Source organism: Tachypleus tridentatus, chromosome 1 (assembly GCF_004210375.1).
Source record: "Tachypleus tridentatus isolate NWPU-2018 chromosome 1, ASM421037v1, whole genome shotgun sequence".
Taxonomy (NCBI): Eukaryota; Metazoa; Arthropoda; class Merostomata; order Xiphosura; family Limulidae; genus Tachypleus; species Tachypleus tridentatus.
In genome coordinates this window covers 133,394,530-133,413,599 of record NC_134825.1, presented here as the reverse complement: position 1 = coordinate 133,413,599, position 19,070 = coordinate 133,394,530, and the positions used below count along the sequence as shown (strand labels likewise).

At 30.0% G+C, this 19,070-nt stretch overlaps 1 protein-coding gene across 1 annotated transcript in view; it reads right to left on the bottom strand.

Annotated features, from left to right (window-relative positions):
- LOC143233166 (KICSTOR complex protein SZT2-like) overlaps positions 1-19,070 on the bottom strand; it is a 211,072-nt gene that overhangs the window by 64,124 nt on the left and 127,878 nt on the right. The window contains exons 32-42 of the mRNA XM_076469126.1: positions 17,952-18,137; positions 14,735-15,379; positions 14,065-14,344; positions 13,408-13,546; positions 12,490-12,586; positions 11,326-11,476; positions 10,985-11,131; positions 10,382-10,481; positions 9,873-9,946; positions 2,859-2,926; positions 927-1,065 (exon numbers count right to left, since the gene is read on the bottom strand). Coding sequence (XP_076325241.1) covers positions 927-1,065; positions 2,859-2,926; positions 9,873-9,946; positions 10,382-10,481; positions 10,985-11,131; positions 11,326-11,476; positions 12,490-12,586; positions 13,408-13,546; positions 14,065-14,344; positions 14,735-15,379; positions 17,952-18,137 — 2,026 coding nt within the window. The remainder of the gene's footprint in view (positions 1-926; positions 1,066-2,858; positions 2,927-9,872; positions 9,947-10,381; positions 10,482-10,984; positions 11,132-11,325; positions 11,477-12,489; positions 12,587-13,407; positions 13,547-14,064; positions 14,345-14,734; positions 15,380-17,951; positions 18,138-19,070) is intronic.

Below are 19,070 nucleotides of genomic sequence, written 5' to 3'. Positions count from 1 at the left end.
CCATATTAACAGTTAAAAGAAAAGGGTTATTCAAACCAAGAAAATCTAATGCTCTTGAAATTAAAATAACATAGATTTAATATGTATGAAGTAAGGTACAGAGCAGTGTATGCCACATAGTAAAAAGAAAAAGCAAGATGAAAGCTACAAATTTGAAAAACAAAACTACATATAATACGTGAATTAACATTTTATAAAATTAATTACAGATTCTACAGAAACAAAAGAACATTATAATGACCATAGATAACTCTGACAAACAAATAAAAAAAATGGAATATGCAGTAAGTGAGTAATACTGTTACTTTTAGTTCAAAACACAGATAACAGTGACCACAAAAACAAAGTACAAAAAAAGTTAACATAGAAAGATGGATAGACATGAAACTGTTTGTTTGTTGTTAAGCACAAAGCTATACAAAGAGCTATCCATGCTATGCCAACCACAGCAATGAAACCCAGTTTCTAGCACTAAGTTCACAGATATATCATTGTGACACTGGGGAATGATATGAAAGAGATTAAACAAAATAAACTCACAAGTTTCAAAAAGTGTACATTGTTACAAATAAGAAAAATATGGGGCAAAATGGAAAAGTACAAAAAATGCCCAATTTTTTACATTTTAAATGGGTAAAATTTGATAGTGAGGTAAAGGTAAGTTTTCCCTTTAGGATCTTTTTAGCTTAATGCTTCTGATATGTAGATTATTTCCCCTTTTTTTGAAGTTAAAATATTATATTCTTTCCTCTTTGCTTTAATTAATATATTGTTTTATGACATTAAAATTTGTTTTCACTTTAGTTTCAATCCATTTCATAACTTTGCTAAATATGTTAAACTGTTGCCAGCTAACATGATAATGTATTAATCCTCCATTACTAACAAGTAATATTCATTTCCAATATTTTATTACATATACATACCAACTTCTCCAATTCCATGAACTTGTAATGCAATACACCGTTGGTTCTTCCTGGTTGTTGAAGTTCTAGATGATATAGAAATGTTGTCCAGATTTGTGTCATGGTCTGAGAACCCTGAACCAAAGCGAGGTCGAAAGTCCTAAATTACAATATAAAAATAGTTTTTATTCTCTTTGGCATAGAGATATTTACTTAAATTATTGACAAAACATGGTTTTATTTTCTGGGGAAAGATAATTAGTAGAATAAGTTATGACTGAAACAGTTTCAGTCTATACGATTTCAGTTATCAATCCTGAGAGTGAAACCTGTAGGACTAAGCACAGTTTAGCATAAACATCAACTGTTACAGTCTGCACAAGTATCACATCATCCCTTATTTCTGTTTTATTTTAATAAATATTTTGTTAATTGTATACACTTGCCCAATCCCCTTATTTTATATACACTAATAAAACTTGTTAAATACAGTACCCCACACTTCCTGGGCAAATTTGCTGTTATTAGTGGATCTAATTCACTGATCACAAAGTATCACACACGTACACTACATTTTTTTTTTTTTTTTTTTTACATATCCAATCCATATCATGTACTCAACCTAGAATTTGAATTAGGATATAATCAAAGCCAAATCACAATGACCATAACTTACACATATAGACAATATAAAAATGAGATGATTTAAATTGTTACCAGTCTTATATCAATAGAATATTGTACACACACTAGTTTAGAATTAAACAAATAATGCTGTCATCAGTAGCATACATATAACAAGATATAGCTGAAGTATTATTATACTGTCTTCTCACTAGAAACCAACAGGGGCCAAAAAAAAAAAAAAAAGTTATCTACATTCACTTTTATAGTTATGTATATCACAAACCCACACACATTACGCCTCTAATGAAGGGTAAATTTTGACCTTGTAAGGTTTGAAACACATAAAATGAATAAAGGTTAAATTCTTTGATAGTATTATTTAGCAAAATGCACTGACAATATCACAGTAATCACTAGTTCATATTAGTCTGAAAACCCTTTTTACTTCACATGTACTGTACAAAATTGAAATAAAACATTAACATGTAGTTCAGGAATACACAGAAAAGTAATCATGTTTTTGTATTTCAAATAAATATATAAAGTGCACATTTAATATAAATGCAATTGATGCTATGTGTGATACTCATATAGCTCCATACAGTAATGCCCTAATTTCATCAAATTGAAAAAAAGCCTGAAGCTGACTTGAGCAAAACAAATATTTACCTAAGAATTACCACTCCAAGCAGGTTAACAGTCAATCTTTTTAACATTAAATCATTGATTAATTAAACACCTACTAAACATAATGAATAAACAACAAAGCATAACAGGATAACAACAACAGACTTTCAAATGTACCAAAAAGCTATGAGAGAAAATGTTATTAATGAATTTTATTTTAACAATGTTGGTGATTAATTAAGCATATACCTAGGATAAAGACACCAACCAAATGAATGAATAAAAATACTAATAAAAATTATAAGTAAACAGCAAAACAGATCAGAGTAACAATAATATACCTGTTAAAAATTAATATGGACCTCCTACTACAACAAAACTTTTATAGGAGAGACAATGCAGCTGTGAAAATTATCCATTGTTTGAAATAACTTCTCTCACATTCTTTTACACTGGGCATAAATGTTCAGTAACATATATGTATTTTAAATATACTCATTATCAGTCAAGACAATGTAAATAAATTTCAACCTTACATATATACAAAACAGTAGGACTGCTCATAATAAACCAAATATATTTTTATGCATTTTTTATTCAACTAAAACAAGCGACTATCTACTATTTCATTAATTAGCTCATTTCTTTTAAAGAATTACATTACAACAAAGTTAAAAAACAATGAAGTGTAGTTCTTACATTAAACTCTTCTTCGTCACCTGCAAGTTTTTTCTGTGGATTACTGGAAACTAAAGAACTGGGAGAATCTAAAGTATTTATTGTACAAGAAACATTATTAATACAATGAATAGAATTTTGCCAAATAAAAGTTATCACAAACTAAATTTTTTTCTCAATGAAAAATGTCAATTCATGTTTAATAAATGATTATCCATCTCATGCATACATCCATAGAAATTCTTAATAAATTTCGAAGTTAATACCCAACTTCTTAAAACATTGTTATTAAATCATTTAAATAATTACACACATAATCTTGTAAAATATCTATCCAAAGTATATTTTCACAAAGGTACTTCTTGAGAAAAAAACTAAAAATAAATACTTTTCTTGAAACTTATGGTTATAGTAGTTTTGAATAGTCAAAATAACTTTTTTCCCTTAAAATTAACAGTAGGGTCCAGAACCCCATTAGCTTTTTCAAATGATTTTTTCTCAACTAGTTATGCATCTAATTCTTGTGGAATCACAACAATGTTCATAACAGAGTTCCTAATACAAGATACAAGTAACAAAAAAATATATGCAATTAAAAACACCATTATCATTACTCCCATTGCTTAATGTTAGGATTTTCATACTAAGTTTAATATAAAGCAAATCCTATGACACAATGTGATCCACCAATAATGAACAATTTGTAAACAGATTGGTTATTTGGGGATACAGTAATTGCTACCCTATAAGTATCGTTTGAACTTAGGATTGCTTGGATTATATGAAATAATTTTATTAAATGTTCTGTAACTTAAGTTACTATGTTGAAGTCTTTTCAAATTAAAAATACCCAAATATAATCTCAAGATCACTGAGTATGGAATACTTTAAAAGTAAACTTAGTCAGTAAACTATATTCAAAACATCTATAAACAAGTTACTGAAACAACTGATCAAGAACATATTCCCAGGTTTACATAGTGTCTGATACAGTTCAAGATTCATGTTAGAAATAACAACGTTTGCCAACGTTTTTCATCTTGTATTGAGGAATGGGTGAAGAAAGAGACAGAGTTACCAATCCAATATTAATTTACTGCAAAAGAGAAGTTTCTAAATAATGGTACTAGATTACATTTCACCAAAATAAAATTCAAATATTGGATATCAAAATAAGATTTAAAAAAAAAAAAAGAAGTTAACAGAGCATAAGAGGAAACATACATACACCATTCATCTATGAATATACAGATATCTTTAACTGACAATAAGATGATTTCAAATTTTAAAAAAGCCTTATTTTAAAACACACAATATTTAGCACAAGGTATAAAGTTGCTCTGACCTTATGCTACTGATTACTAAAAAATGTAAACCTAAAAAAAAAACCTTTCAAATTTAAAAAAAAAATCTCAGAACAAAAACAAGGATATATAAGTGACAAAGTTCAAAGGATGTTATTCAGCTTTCTCACTGTGGCTGAATCAAAGTGACAATTTTTTCCAGTACATTTGGAATCTAACTAAATCACTTTATTACCAATGTATGTCAATGAACCTAACATAAAAATCTATTTATAATTTAATTATTTTATATTATCTGAGTTTTCACTTTTTAATTTCACAAATATCTAATAAATTATCAATAGTTTTTTCATGTCACCTTTAAAACATGAATTTTCAACATGAAAATTTTCTAACTTCAATAATGAGTTCCTACACTTTCCAACCAAAAGCAATAATTTAAAATCTTAAAATCTAACATTAATGATTTGCTGATATATCAATACATATGTCGAATCCACACAAAAGCTCCTATACCCTCTCTCCAAATTTTGAGTTAGTTTGCTAAGTTTACATGATTATAAGCATATACAGTAGGAGGAGCAAATTATCCTGTATATACAGCCATGTGAAAAAGTTAGGACACCCTATGAAAGCCTGTGTATTTTTGTAACATTTTTGGATATTTAGATATTTAATCTCAATTTTAACAATACTGAGATATTATAGGAATACAACTAAACAATTAAAACTGAAGAAAGTTTTAATCACACCAGATGCACGTGATTAGAAGATCGTTACTCAGCATTTTGAATGAGACTTGCCCTATTTAAACCTCAGACATTTAGTTTGGTGTGAGACTAGTTTGATTGTTGAAGTGAAAGTGAGCACCATAGTGATAGCAAAAGAGCTGTCTGAGGCCTTGAGAAAGAAAATTGTAGCAGCTTATGAGTCTGGTAAGGGATTTAAAAAGATCCCAAAAGATTTTGAAATCAGTCATTCCATTGTCCAGAAAATAGTCAACAAGTGGAGGGCTTTCAAAACAACTGCCAACATGCCCAGGTCTGGTCATCCAAGCAAGTTCACCCCGAGAGCAGACTGCCAGATGCTAACAGAGGTCTCCAAACATGTCATCATGGGACCTACAGCAGGCTCTGGCTACTGTTGATGTGAAAGTGCATGCTTCTACAATCAGAAAGAGACTGCACAAGTTTAACATGCATGGGAGGTGTGTAAGGAAGAAACCTTTGCTCTCTAAGAGAAACATCAAGGCCAGACTGAAGTTTGTCAGAGAGAATGGAGACAAAGACCAGGACTTCTGGAATAATGTTCTTTGGACAGATGAGTCCAAATTTGAATTATTTGGATACCAGAACACAGGACATGTTTGGCGTAAACCAAATGCAGCATTCCAGGAAAAGAACCTCATACCAACTGTGAAGCATGGAGGTGGAAGTGTCATGGTTTGGGGCTGCTTTGCTGCAGCACGACCTGGACAGCTCACAATCATAGAATCCACTATGAATTCTACTGTGTATCAGAGGGTGCTTGAGGATCATGTGAGATCATCTGTACAAAAATTAAAGCTGAAGTGGAACTGGACCCTGCACAAGGCAATGACCCAAAACTTACCAGAAAATCCACCAAAGACTGGCTGAAAACTAAGAAATGGAGAGTCCTGGAATGGACAAGTCAAAGCCCAGATCTTAATCCCACTGAGATGCTGTGGGGTGACTTGAAACCGGCTGCACATGCAAGAAACCCCTCAAATATCTCACAGCTGAAAGAATTCTGCATTGAGGAGTGGGGCAAACTTTCTTAAGACCAATATCAGAGACTGGTAGATGGCTACAAGAAGCGTCTCACTGCAGTTATTTCAGCCAAAGGGGGTAACAGTAGCTATTAGGGGGTAGGGTGTCCTAACTTTTTCCTCAGGTAGAATATGTATTTTTGAAGAATTACACTTACAGAAGATCTTGAAAAGTCTTTTCTTCAGTTTTAATTGTTTAGTTATATTCCTATAATCTATCAGTATTGTTGAAATTGAGATTAAATATCTATATATGCAAAAATTTTACACAAATACACAGGCTTTCATAAGGTATCCTAAATTTTTCACTTGACTGTATTATTCATTACAGCTATTTTGAGGAATTCTATTGCAGTAACCAATACATTTTTGTGTTCTGAAATATATATTTGAAAGCTACCTGAATTATTTCATAAACATGTAAATTTGTGAGACTCAATGACGCTAACAGAAGAACATCTTTAGTTTTTTAGTACAGACGAGTTGTAGAAAGCAGTCAGTAATCAAATTCTTCTTTTTATGTATACACATTTTATATTTTTTAACAAAACTAATTTCTTGGCTTAGCTTAACAAAATGTCAGTAAAACAAAATGTCCAAACATTTCAGGACCTCCATAACCTGATAACATAAAACCTATACATGAGCTACTTAAATTAGCTCTAAACATGCAGCTAATGAGATCCTGCTTGGGTTTTTTGATTTTGTCAGAGGAAGACTACTACTCTTGTATCCCAAGTTACGCTAATAGTGCCATAAAATGAAAAGAAAGCAGAAGTTAAAAGGTTACCTGTTGCAGCTGTTAAGATAGTTAATTTCAAAAGTTCTGAAAATTCTGCAACCAATGCAGAAAGAAAAATGGTGTTATTCAATGCACTTTGTATCTTAAATTTTCATTTAACTATTATACATAAACAATTTCACTGTAGTTAGTATTAGAATAATGTAAATAAGAGAAAATAATGTTTTATCAAAATAAAGTTTTGATATTCATTAAGGAGGTTCTAAAGGTTATGAAAGTAAAATAACTGTAAAATGAAAAGTATTTTTATTATTAGCATAAAATCACTTATCTCTGAGAACAACTTAGCAAACGTATTGGAAATCTACAGACAAATATTTAGTAAAAATTCCCTTAACAATAACTGATATTTTGTGCATTGTAGTTAACAGTCATTCATAACTTCAAAGATATAAGGTATGTCCAATGAACCAAGATCACTTGTAAATTACATATATAGTGGAAAAATACATAGTCTCGTTCAAAACTGATTTAATCTTATTATATATGAATGATTTGTATATTAGAATAATATGGCTCACTTCAGGCATTATGCTGATATAAGCAAGATTGTAACATGCTATCCCTGGTGCAGCTAATACCTGCATCTTGTCTTATCATAAGTACAGATTTCTGTAGTTTCTGGAAACATATACACTTGTTTTATATTTAGAGTATTACCTTCCAGTACCCGTGCCTATGCAAATATCTAGATCAGCAAGACACAGTGAGGTGTATAAAATGAGCACGAGCTATTTTATTCTGTCAAATGTAAAATACTATAACTTTTATTTAATTTACTTCTCTAGCAGTTGGCTACCAGTTTACTCATAGAAAATTTCAAACAATTCAACAGTGAAATTTGTCACTGGCAGGCTCATACTTGAGATTATATCAGTCATTTGCAAGGTAAAATACTTATATAACAACAAGATCATTAAACACTGTAAAGTCAAAACAATGAACATTTCAAAGAGAAATATCGTAAATATTCTTAACAGAAGCAGAAAAATTTGCACAGCACAGCACTTGGGAAAGGAACAGAGTTCCAACACCACACCCCAGACCACTCTGTACCAACTCCTTTATTCACAATGTTAAAGCTGTGGTTAGGGAAAAACAAAAACAATCACTGCAATAAAACCAAGCAATATTTTTTAGCATTATTAACAAAATAATATACTACACGGGCCCGGCATGGCCTGGTAGGTTAAGATGTTTGACTCGTAATCTGAGAGTCACGAATTTGAATCCCCGTTGCCTCAAATATGCTTGCCCCTTTCAGCCATGGGGGTGTTATAATGTAACAGTCAATCCCACTATTTGTTGGTAAAAGAGTAGCCCAAACATTGGCAGTGGGTGGTGATGACTAGCTGCCTTCCTTCTAAATTAGGGAAGCTCTCATGTAGCTTTGTGCAAAATTCAAAAACATATAATATACTAGACTTATAAAGTTACAAAGATTTACAAGCCAAATATTAATAAAACCACATCTTTGAACAACAGCTGTTTATTAAAGTAAGAAACATAGCTAAACATACTGGAATAATTACAGGTCCTCTTGGCCTAACAAGAAATTTTAAAGCTTTAACCTTTAATATGGTCTTAGAAGCCTATATTTATGTATAGTGAAGGATGTATGGAAAGTTTGTAAAGTTATGTGATCTCCACGATCAGCCTCCTTATCCTGTGTAATTAAGTTTAGTAATATCATAGATACAATGAAAACTGCCACTCAAAAACTTAACTGTTAAGCATTTTATAGAAGGAATTTGATGTGTAACTGTTTCTCTTAACAGAGAAGTTTAGCCAATATATATGAACCAAATGAAATAATCTAGATATGAATAATCATCCAAATTAAGTTAACCACTGATCTCACATAAGAGTAGTGCTTTCACTGAGATTTACTTTGAGTATGTAAAGAATAATAATAATAATAAAAAAGTCTGAGGACAACTGTCTCTTAATATACTGAAGTTAGCAATTCTTACATTTTTGGCCTGTAAAATAAATATGCATAGTCTCACAAGTAACAGTGATTATACCATCCAAGACAACTACCCTTCATGGAGATGTTACTCTCTTACAACGATATTAAAGATACCTTCAAGATACAATGCATTCAAAGCTCATTATTAAAAACCTTCTTGGATTAGAGAAATTTCACACTTTCTTTTTTTAATGGGGATTTTCCTGAAACCAGTTTCTATTTAATAAAAATGCACAAAAGAAATCTGTGTTTTGTAATATTAATCTAAATATTTTTGCATAAATTAGTTGAAAGGTATAACAGATCTTATTTGAATATATTTTTATTAAGGGGTTAAAATGACCATCAACACTAAGCTAAAAAAAAACAACAGTTCAATATACCAATACAGAAATTTAAAAAACTTGATAAAAAAAAGAAGGTCCTCTTCTGCAATTTAATTAAATTGAATCTGGGTGGTAATTAGGTAGGCTAGAAAAGGATGTCACAATTTCCAGTATACAGAATACAGCCCAAAATCTTGATTTATTAACATCAAAAATAAAATTCACTGCCAAAAGAACTTGTCTATTAATAGTAATCACCTATGAAGATAGAGTTTAGAAGGTTGGCTGAACTGTCCCTCTTCCATAAAATACTAGAATTATTCATATTCACTTAAACACCTTATAGTGACTAACAAGCTTAAACGAGACTTATTTGACAATATCTGTCAACAGAATGCAAGATATCCATGGAGAAGACACCTTTATAAAGTTAAGAACCAGATAATGTATTCACTATCATGTGTTGTGTGGAATTTTGTAAGGAGGAAGATGATACAGAATTTACTCTCCATAAGCCTGGAAATTATAGCAGATTCAGCCACACTGGTAAGCAATTCAGATGTCACAAGAGGTTTAAATTTCTATACTAAATTTTAAAAAAAGGGTGTACTGGAAAGCTTTATTTACGTACAAACCCACTAAATATCTTCCTTGCAAAAACGTTTTACAATTATCTGTATCTAACTTAGGTAATGATTATACAACATATACTTACTAAACAAATAATAAAAGGATATATATAGAATATGGTAAGACAAAAGACCCATTACTACCACAGTAAAATACTATAATATTAAGAATGTCGTTTTAAAGGTCTCTAAAACACTAATAGAAACACAAACCTGAAAGTGAGTTTTCGTCTTCCCTCTTGCTTAATCCATACCCTGAATGTCCTTGACAAAGTGTTTCATTCAGTCTATAATAACACAAAAGTATTTTGTTATTTTGCACTTCGAACTACAAATGTACTGGTAATGAATTATTAATAATAGATACTGCAAACCTTTAATTTTTGCTAGTTATGTATAGCATTATTTTATATATCTCTATTATACCAATTAGGCTGCAATCTCCCACAAACTCAACTATAAAGACACTTAAAATACCTGGTTACATAGTTTCATAAACAATGAACACTGTCAGTTTATATACAGAAAGAAAATATTTTAAAAATATTATATAATAATACAAAAAATGACAGTATATGCTTCACCTGATTAAAAAAAATTAAATCTAAGATAGTTATCATAAAACATTTAAAAGTAAATAAATAATTTGTGTGCTTTAATGAACACAACAATATCAGCGTCTCAGAAAGAATAAGTTACACAACAAATTAACATTAACAAACCTCAGATAGAATACTGATCCAGATCTTTCTTGATATACAAACATATTTTTCCTATTATTGACAGAAAATGGATTTAGCACTGCCCGAAGAGCTCGGATCCCTGTTGAACACAAATTTAAATTTCAGATTTGGAAAGTTGGAGAATCGATAAATAATAATTAAAATATAACATAAGGAACAGAAATAAGCATTTTACATCCATAATATAATAACAGAAGAAAAACATTAAGTGCCTGTCTTAACAAATAATTTTAAAATAAAACTATGCACACACTATTTCCATGTACCTTAAGAGTTCTCTGGACACAATACTTTTGTCATTACATTTGTTATATCATTACTATTGAAAAAACAGGTTGTTAAATAATTTATTTCAATCCTTTTTAACTTCTTCTCAACATAATAAATGTTCTTTAGTATTATTATGTGACTAAATATAAATTAGGTATTTTTAACTTAAATGCTACAGCTTATTTATTTAAAAGTAAATTAAAGATTTTGAAATATTTATATCTTCAAAAAATGTTTTAATAAGTCATCAAGTTATACCTATTGCTAAAGTTATATTTGACACTAATATAATTTTCAGAGCCTTCAATATACCTCTTGAAACAACACTGTGACCTGGTCCTGTATTCAACCTAGGATGAAGAGTGAAGTGAGTTTCCCAAACGACTCCACAATCAAACGTTCCAGGCATAAACTTCATGGTGGCTTCTAAGTAGCTTTGTTGTTCTGGAGCATCATGTTCTACAGAATAAAGTTAAAATTAATAATAACTAGTAAAACTGTAAACAGATAATGTATAAAATTACTTACAAAAGATGATTGTACAAAAGCAGCAATCCATCAGTAATGCACAAATGGAAATTGTACAATACTTTTGTAAGAGTGGTCACAGAACTTCACATGTAGATGGTGTATGTAATAAAAGGTCTACATACCGTCTGCTCCTAACATACTGTGCCCATACATATGAGCTACTTTTCCTGAGGATAAGAAACCTCCTTCTTGTTTCCATATGTCTTCACTAGCTTCCGGTACCAGCAACTGGTTACACATACGTGATTCATGCAAGTCTTGAAGAAGAAGAGTCTGTGATAATACAAAAAATATTAATGATCTGGAAAAAAAAAAATGTAGAAGTGAAAAGTCACATAATTGTAATATCTAATATGACTTTATTCTCTGCAAACTTAGTTATGCCCATTTAATAATGATATGCCAACCCAATATGAAAGTCTAAGTAAAAAGTAATAATAATAATACTTACAAAAGAAAATGTATACATTCCACAAGTAAATATATTACACTACACAAATAATTCTTTCCAAAATAAAATTATCCTCTCTAAATAGCATTATTCCACTTCAAAGAAACATACTATTCAGAATGATATAGAAATAACATCTACAGAGGAAATGTATTTCAACTTCAAATAATAATATATAAAAAGAATACTGTATATGTAATAAATCAAGCTATGAATTGCTAAAATAGCTCTGAAGTGATCAAACCGAGTAAACAGTGAAAATTACAAACGACTTGGTGTTAAAATATTCACATTGCCAAGAAGTAAATGACACTTGTTGCAAACTGTCACAAGTTAGAGAAAATATACTTATCAACTTTTATTAGTTTACATACATACGTGCTAAGTGAGTTAGTGTATTATTTACTTAAATTTTAAAATATTCCTAAAGAATTACTTTATAACAAAAATAATGGTAAAATAGTTAAACATATATAAAAGTCAGTGACAAACATAAGCCATAAGCTTCTTTAGATATGTTTGTTAATTACATTAATAAATTATACACTCAAATATTAATCAAAAAAGTCGTGTTTGATCATAAATCCTGTTTACCAACAAATAAATTCCATGTTTAAAATACCAAATATTCTCTATATTCAAATATAAGCTTCTATGCATTAATTAGCAACAATAAATGCATTCAAATTATCAACATCTGGATATACCAATAGTTCAAGTGGAATATGTCACTGGCTGCAAGACAAAATTCACTATTCATTTTATTGAACATATTACTTTATGTGTACAAGTAATATAATACTTAAAATAATATGAAATGTCATCAACTATTTACCTGATTTACAACTTTGCATATATCTTTAATGATCTGTACAACTTGTGAAAAAATCTTCTTACACTGACGAAGCTCATCATCTTCTTGTTCTCTGTGACTGAATTAAAAACATGTTTTTAAACTACTCTTCAAATATACTGCTATTATAAAGTCTTAAAAAGCTAAAAATAATATTTGCACAGATATATTGAATTTATTTGTAGTCTACAACAGTGCTTTTGTTCAAAGCATTGTAACATAACAGAGCTATAAATCAAATAAAAATACCAACAAGAAAATCTAAATCTAAGAGCTTTTTTGATAACAAACATAAAGAAAAGTCCACTTTCTGAAAAAAATATAGTTTAGGACTTTCTCTTTTCATTATTTTTTTAATGAGCAACATTATGGTAAAGGTAACAAAAGTCAAAATATTTCCATACACAAAGTAACAACATAATATTTCCTGTTATTTGTATTACAAGAACAGTATTTTGACTTAGCACACAATTTATAGAATAACTTCAAGGAAAAAAACTATCAAAGGGAATTATTTAACCAACTAGTATATAGTACTAAATCTTGTTGTCTGTTGGTAAGCAAAGCTACACAATGGGTTATCTTTATCCTGCCCACCATGGGTGTCAAAGCTTAATTCTGTATTATAAGCCCAGTCTCATAACTGTGTTAATAGGTTGCCAGTACTAAATTAATATAATAATCACAAAATTATACACACAATGGTAATGCAGGTTAGCAAAATAAGTTCTTTTTCAGTTACCAATAAAAAAGTTAATTCTAAAACAAAACCTGAAATACATCACAATACTGAAATCTGATTAAAGATTTCTATTAATGATTGTACATTACTAATTTGTTGGATTCAACAGAAGAAAAACTAAGCAAAAAACTTGTACACATCCAACATTTCATACTAACCGTATATGACAGTATACATAAACATAATCCTGCAGAACTTTCAGAATAAACCAAAATCTTGGCATAAGAGGACGTCTGGTGTCAAGAACATTCAACCAATCCCAGTCACTTGCAGAATCACTACTGTCCCCTTCGTACCCTAAGCAAATATCATTATTATTGACAGAAAATGGATTTAGCACTGCCCGGAGAGCTTGGATCCCTATTCAACACAAATATAATGTTTATATAGTAAAAATAACCTAAACATGACTGGCAATAGGAAAAATTAATTATAGTACTCTGTCCTTATACTTATTTAATATTGATGAAATACTTCTAAATGTCAAAAGTTATTAATACTTCTAGTTTTAATTTTCCTATAACTGATTTGCAATAGCAATGAATATTAAAATTGTCAAATATAAGAATATAACTTTTAAAAATATAATTCAAATACTTCTTCACATGAATAAGAAGCAAGGATCCATTTTATAAAAGAATCAAGTAAGCAGTTTATGAATGCAGATAAATGTTTACAATAAACCAAAATTACATATTTTATAAAATAATTTTTCTGAAGTTTTAATGTATTACTTGTTTTCAACAGTACTAACATTATTTGTTGTCTTCCATAATGTAACACTTAGATTCATTTCCAGAAAAACTCTAACCTACCATCTTCAGTATTGCTAACATGTTCACTACCAATAAAACTCAAGACTTCAGTATCATGGAATAAAACAGGAGTGGAACGTAAGGAATCCTGTGTTCCCTGTAGCTGTTGTACAGCTGGATGAACAAGAGTTCCAGGAATCTCAACAGGATGAGATTCACCAGAGAAGGAACTGATACTGTCAGACCTATCTCGAACAGCACTGCCACAAGTGACATTATCAACTGCACTGGTACTCAGTAAAATTGTAAGCTGCTCTCCAGATTTTACTGCATTTTTGTTCTGCAGAAAAATATAGAAAATTAATAAAGATTTCATATGAGTTTACAGTTAATGTATGTAAAAAAACATAACTATCAATAACACAAACGTTTTTATACAACAGGCTTTTTCAGAGTGTGATAACAAAAGTCCAAAATCTACTTACACAGCAACAGTCTGAGATAAAGCATTATCTCAGACTCAAATGTATTAAAACAACATATCAACCTTATTGTAAAAACATAAAAAACAAAAGTACTGTTCATACACTGTACCTCATTTATCTACCATCTTTAAACTACTAAAAATAGTTTTCCTCATAACTGCCAACAATTTTTACTTGAGCAGTCAGTTTGGTGAGCTATTTAAGAAAAGTCTTTATTATACAAAATAAAATAAATTTTTAAATACCTTTGTAAAAGCTATTTCTGAGGACAAAGTAACAGGAGTCTCTGTTACTGACACAGATTCAGAAACCATGGTTGAAGATTCTCTAGGTACCATTGATGCAGACCTTGAAGCACTTTGAGTTGAAGACTCTTCTGGTGCAAATAATGCAGATCTTGAGGCACAATGTGACTTATCCTTCAGGTTTTTGGACGATACTTTTCTCACTGGACGTGACCGGTTTAATTCAGTGGTCTCATTTTCTTCAGTTTCTGTACCCTTGTCTTCATCTCTGACTGCCTGACTGACAGAATTAACACACTTATGATCAATATTCCTTTCCATTATTAGTGGCATTCCCATAATCTGATTATCATCCTCCATTTCACCAGATTTATTTTGTCTTATCAATAGCCCTCTGTTGGAATTCTGATCCAAAAGAGGAAATACTACATTTTGTAATTCCCAACTAGCCTTCTTCAGCACTGTACTGTCATCACCATGTGGATGCTGTGGAATCCTCAAGTCTCTACTAGCAAGACCCAGTGGAGGCACAAGAGACCCAAATGTACGATGCGCATGTTCTTCAGACTCGGGGTCTACCACAAGATAATAGTATTCACCTAGCTTACTCAAATGATAGCCTGGAAGGGTCATCTGTTTTAGCTCCTACAGATAAAAGTATGTAAAGTATGCAATATTGAAATAATTTACATATTATTTCTCTTAAAGATAGAAGATGAATAAAAAATTTTCCCTATAATATTTTAAAAATTTAATTCCCTATTGCATTTACATTGATAAGAATAATTACAAGTTCATAATACATAACATATTACTTGAAGTAATGTTTTTATTTTCAAATAACATATTACAAAAAACAATAGCATTAAGAATTTCACAAAGGCAGAAAAAATTGCAGGATCTCGTATATTATACCAGCTTTTTTTTTTCACATAAATAATTTGTATATTTTATCAGCATGGAAAAGCTGGTTTTGTACTTACATTACACAACTGAGCTTAAAATCTGGAAATGCCTAAAATAAATGAGCTGACAAACAACATTTCAATAATCTTAACACACCTTTTCAATGTTCAGTCTTACAAATGCCCAACTGCAAGAAAGTTTAATTCAAGCCCTCAAAGTTTCAAACCCTCAAAACTGAAAAAATTGGCTGTTCTTACTTTATTTTACCATTCACTATTGGGAAGGTAGTTATTTCATGCTTTTACTGAAAATTCTTGCAAAAAATAAATTAATTTTTCCAGTACGTGTTTATATTAATCATCATATACACATTAATAAATGCATCACCTGGTATTACAAAAACAACCCACTAATTTTCATGCAAAATGTCTGCTGTTTTTGTTTGTTATTGAGTTTTGGATAACGTTATTCAAGGTCTATAATTTACCATTCTTCGCTAATTCTGAAGTGACAGACGAGAGAAAGGGCAGCTTATTGATGAAACCCACTGCCAACTTGGACAACTTTAATCAAACAGTTGGACTTGACCATCACCCTTATAATTCCTGTTCCAAAGTGTGAAGCTCAATTTTCTTTTTAAAGTAACAACAGAAAAACTCAGATCTACAACACAAAATACTAATCCATATTGCTTTCATAGGCACTTAGTAATGCTTGGTTAATTGTGATTATATCATTGTTTCTGCATGCGTATAATTCACTGTGTTTATAGCTTTAAAATAATTCATTAAATGTTTGAAGTGTCAGTTTTGAATAAATATTCAAGGTGTTGTTTACATTCTGTTACATGTACTTACATAAAACTCAAGTTCATCTGAGATTACAACAGAAACACTAGTTTTAGAATTTTTTTGTTATGAAACTATAACTTGGCACAAGACTTGAGAATATAAAGATCATGTGCACATGAAAATTGTCAACTGCTTTTTCTACGCACCAAATAGCTTAAAAATGTTACCAGCATGCCTTGCCACTTCTAAAATGTTTCTTCAAACATGAACCATGCTTCTCTTGCCAATTGCATACAACAAATGAAGTTAGTTCTGTTAGTTGGATGCAGAAGCTTCATTTAATCCTCTCCATATTGGTCATGGGTCAAAGGCATGTCATCACATTTGTTAACTCACATTCAGTATTTTATTGAACTAATATTTTATGAATTTATGTCAATAACTTTGGTAGCAAATTGTACATTATAATTCAGAAGTGTAGTATTATACTATATTTAATTTCTTAATTTAAAAGTAATTATTAAAGGAAAAACACTAAACACAAAACCATTGATTTATGCGTGTCATGTGACATGCTGAATGCAGCCCTTGTTCGAATTAGGTGTTTGTATTGTCCGTTAACAAATAACCAATACTGACAAGCTAAAATATAAAACAACAACCTCCTATATTTCTGATTCTTGAGATATTACTCATTTACAGAATCAAACAGTGGCCTCACCCACCTATTTCCATTTTTGGAAACACTCTTTCACATACAATTACTTCTGTCTATGACATGCAAATAATTAATCAAGAGCTCAAAAATTTCCCTAAGCAGCCTTCTCAGCCATTTACAAGTACTATGATGTCAACTCATTATTTAAATAGAAGACTTCATGCTTTTTAGACCCAAATATAACTTAGTTAATTAAGCTTGATAATTGGAATTCTATGATACTGATGTAGTAATTTATAATTTTTTGTATTTCAAATGTATATATAAAACCAAAAAAAAAATTATTTTCTTTGATATTCTCCACGTTAAATTTTATAAGGCTTATCAACCTACAGCAAGCAGCAAATGAATATCTTTATATTCCTAACTAGAAGATGCATCTGTTTGCTATACTTATTTATTTACTGTTCAAAGAAAACTGTTATGTTTTCAAAGTTAAAGAACTTATCTGCAAACAAGAATTATGTATAAACATATAAAATAAGTGAAATGTGATTATTTTATAAAATACTAGTGAATAAAAACACAGCCAAATCAGGTCACTTTGTAAAACCCAAAGGCCAATTTTATATTCTTAGATACAGTAAAATCAATACACATGAACCACACCATTGGAACTTCAGTAACGTTAACCAGGCACAACTGGAATATCAATATAATAAAAAATAATTGCATTTTTTATAAGAGTTTAAGTTACTTAGAATAACCATTTGTATTTTTGTGGACAAAATAATCAATTTCTTTATTTTACAATTCAAAAAAATCAACATCTAAAAAACATATTAACAATTTTTTTATTTACCTCAATAAACTTATCTAAACTCAGATCTGGACCAAAAACAAAATGGAGAGGTACTTCATCCTTCAAACAAGTAAGGAAACCCTTTGAATTTTCAACATGATTTACAACAAAATCCAATGTTGACGGGACAATGGGAAAACTACCAAGAGCTGCTGATGCTATTTCATCTTGGAACATCCACTCAATCTGCAGGCAAAATAAATATTTTTGACAACTTTCAATGGTGCTTCAAGAGAAATACCTTTACAGAAAAATTATAATTTTCATATAAAGTGCCTTTAATCCAATTAATGATATTTTGTTACTCTTAAGATGCACATACAGCTGAAAATGTAATATGTGTATAAGAGTATCATGGCATAAACCTAAGATCTTCCAATCCACAGCTCAATACATTAACTATTGGATTATAACTAGTTATTGTTAAAATACTTTACAAAAATATGCACACCAACATTAATTAACCTAGGTTGTTTAAACAGTGTTAAACTGTTTATAAACAGTAAACACTTTCTTGCAAATGCATAAAAACTTGTATTTTATATACTGCTAAAATGCATTGAAGTATCTTTGTAGGAAAGAAAAAAAATTAAGTAACAAAATTTTTAACTTTTTTTTTCTCTCCCAATCAATGCTGTTTCACATTCATTACCAGTGTCCAAGTAATACTTTTATAATACAGTATGATGTACAGGCAGGCAATGAATATGCTACATTCAAATGTGCTTAAAAGTACAAAACATTATATTTACTTGAATACTAAATAATTTACTGAAACTTTAGTTTAGGGACTGAAAATCATTATCATGACTTGCCTAAAGAATATGCTAGACAATATATAGAACAAAAATGCTGCAAGAAAAAGCAACTGAAAAGTCATTTTATAACAAGCACTTATGTTTGTAAGGAAAAGACAATATTCCTTGTTTATATCTCTCTTACAACATTATGGAATGGACAAGTTGGCAACTACTGAAAACTTGCATAACATTACTTAATTTTAACCGACATAAATACATCTCTTAGAATATCAATAACTTTCATTAGCTCATGATTTCAGTCTATCATAAAAGATGAACAAATATTAACATTTTCTTATGATTACAATGCATTTCTAAC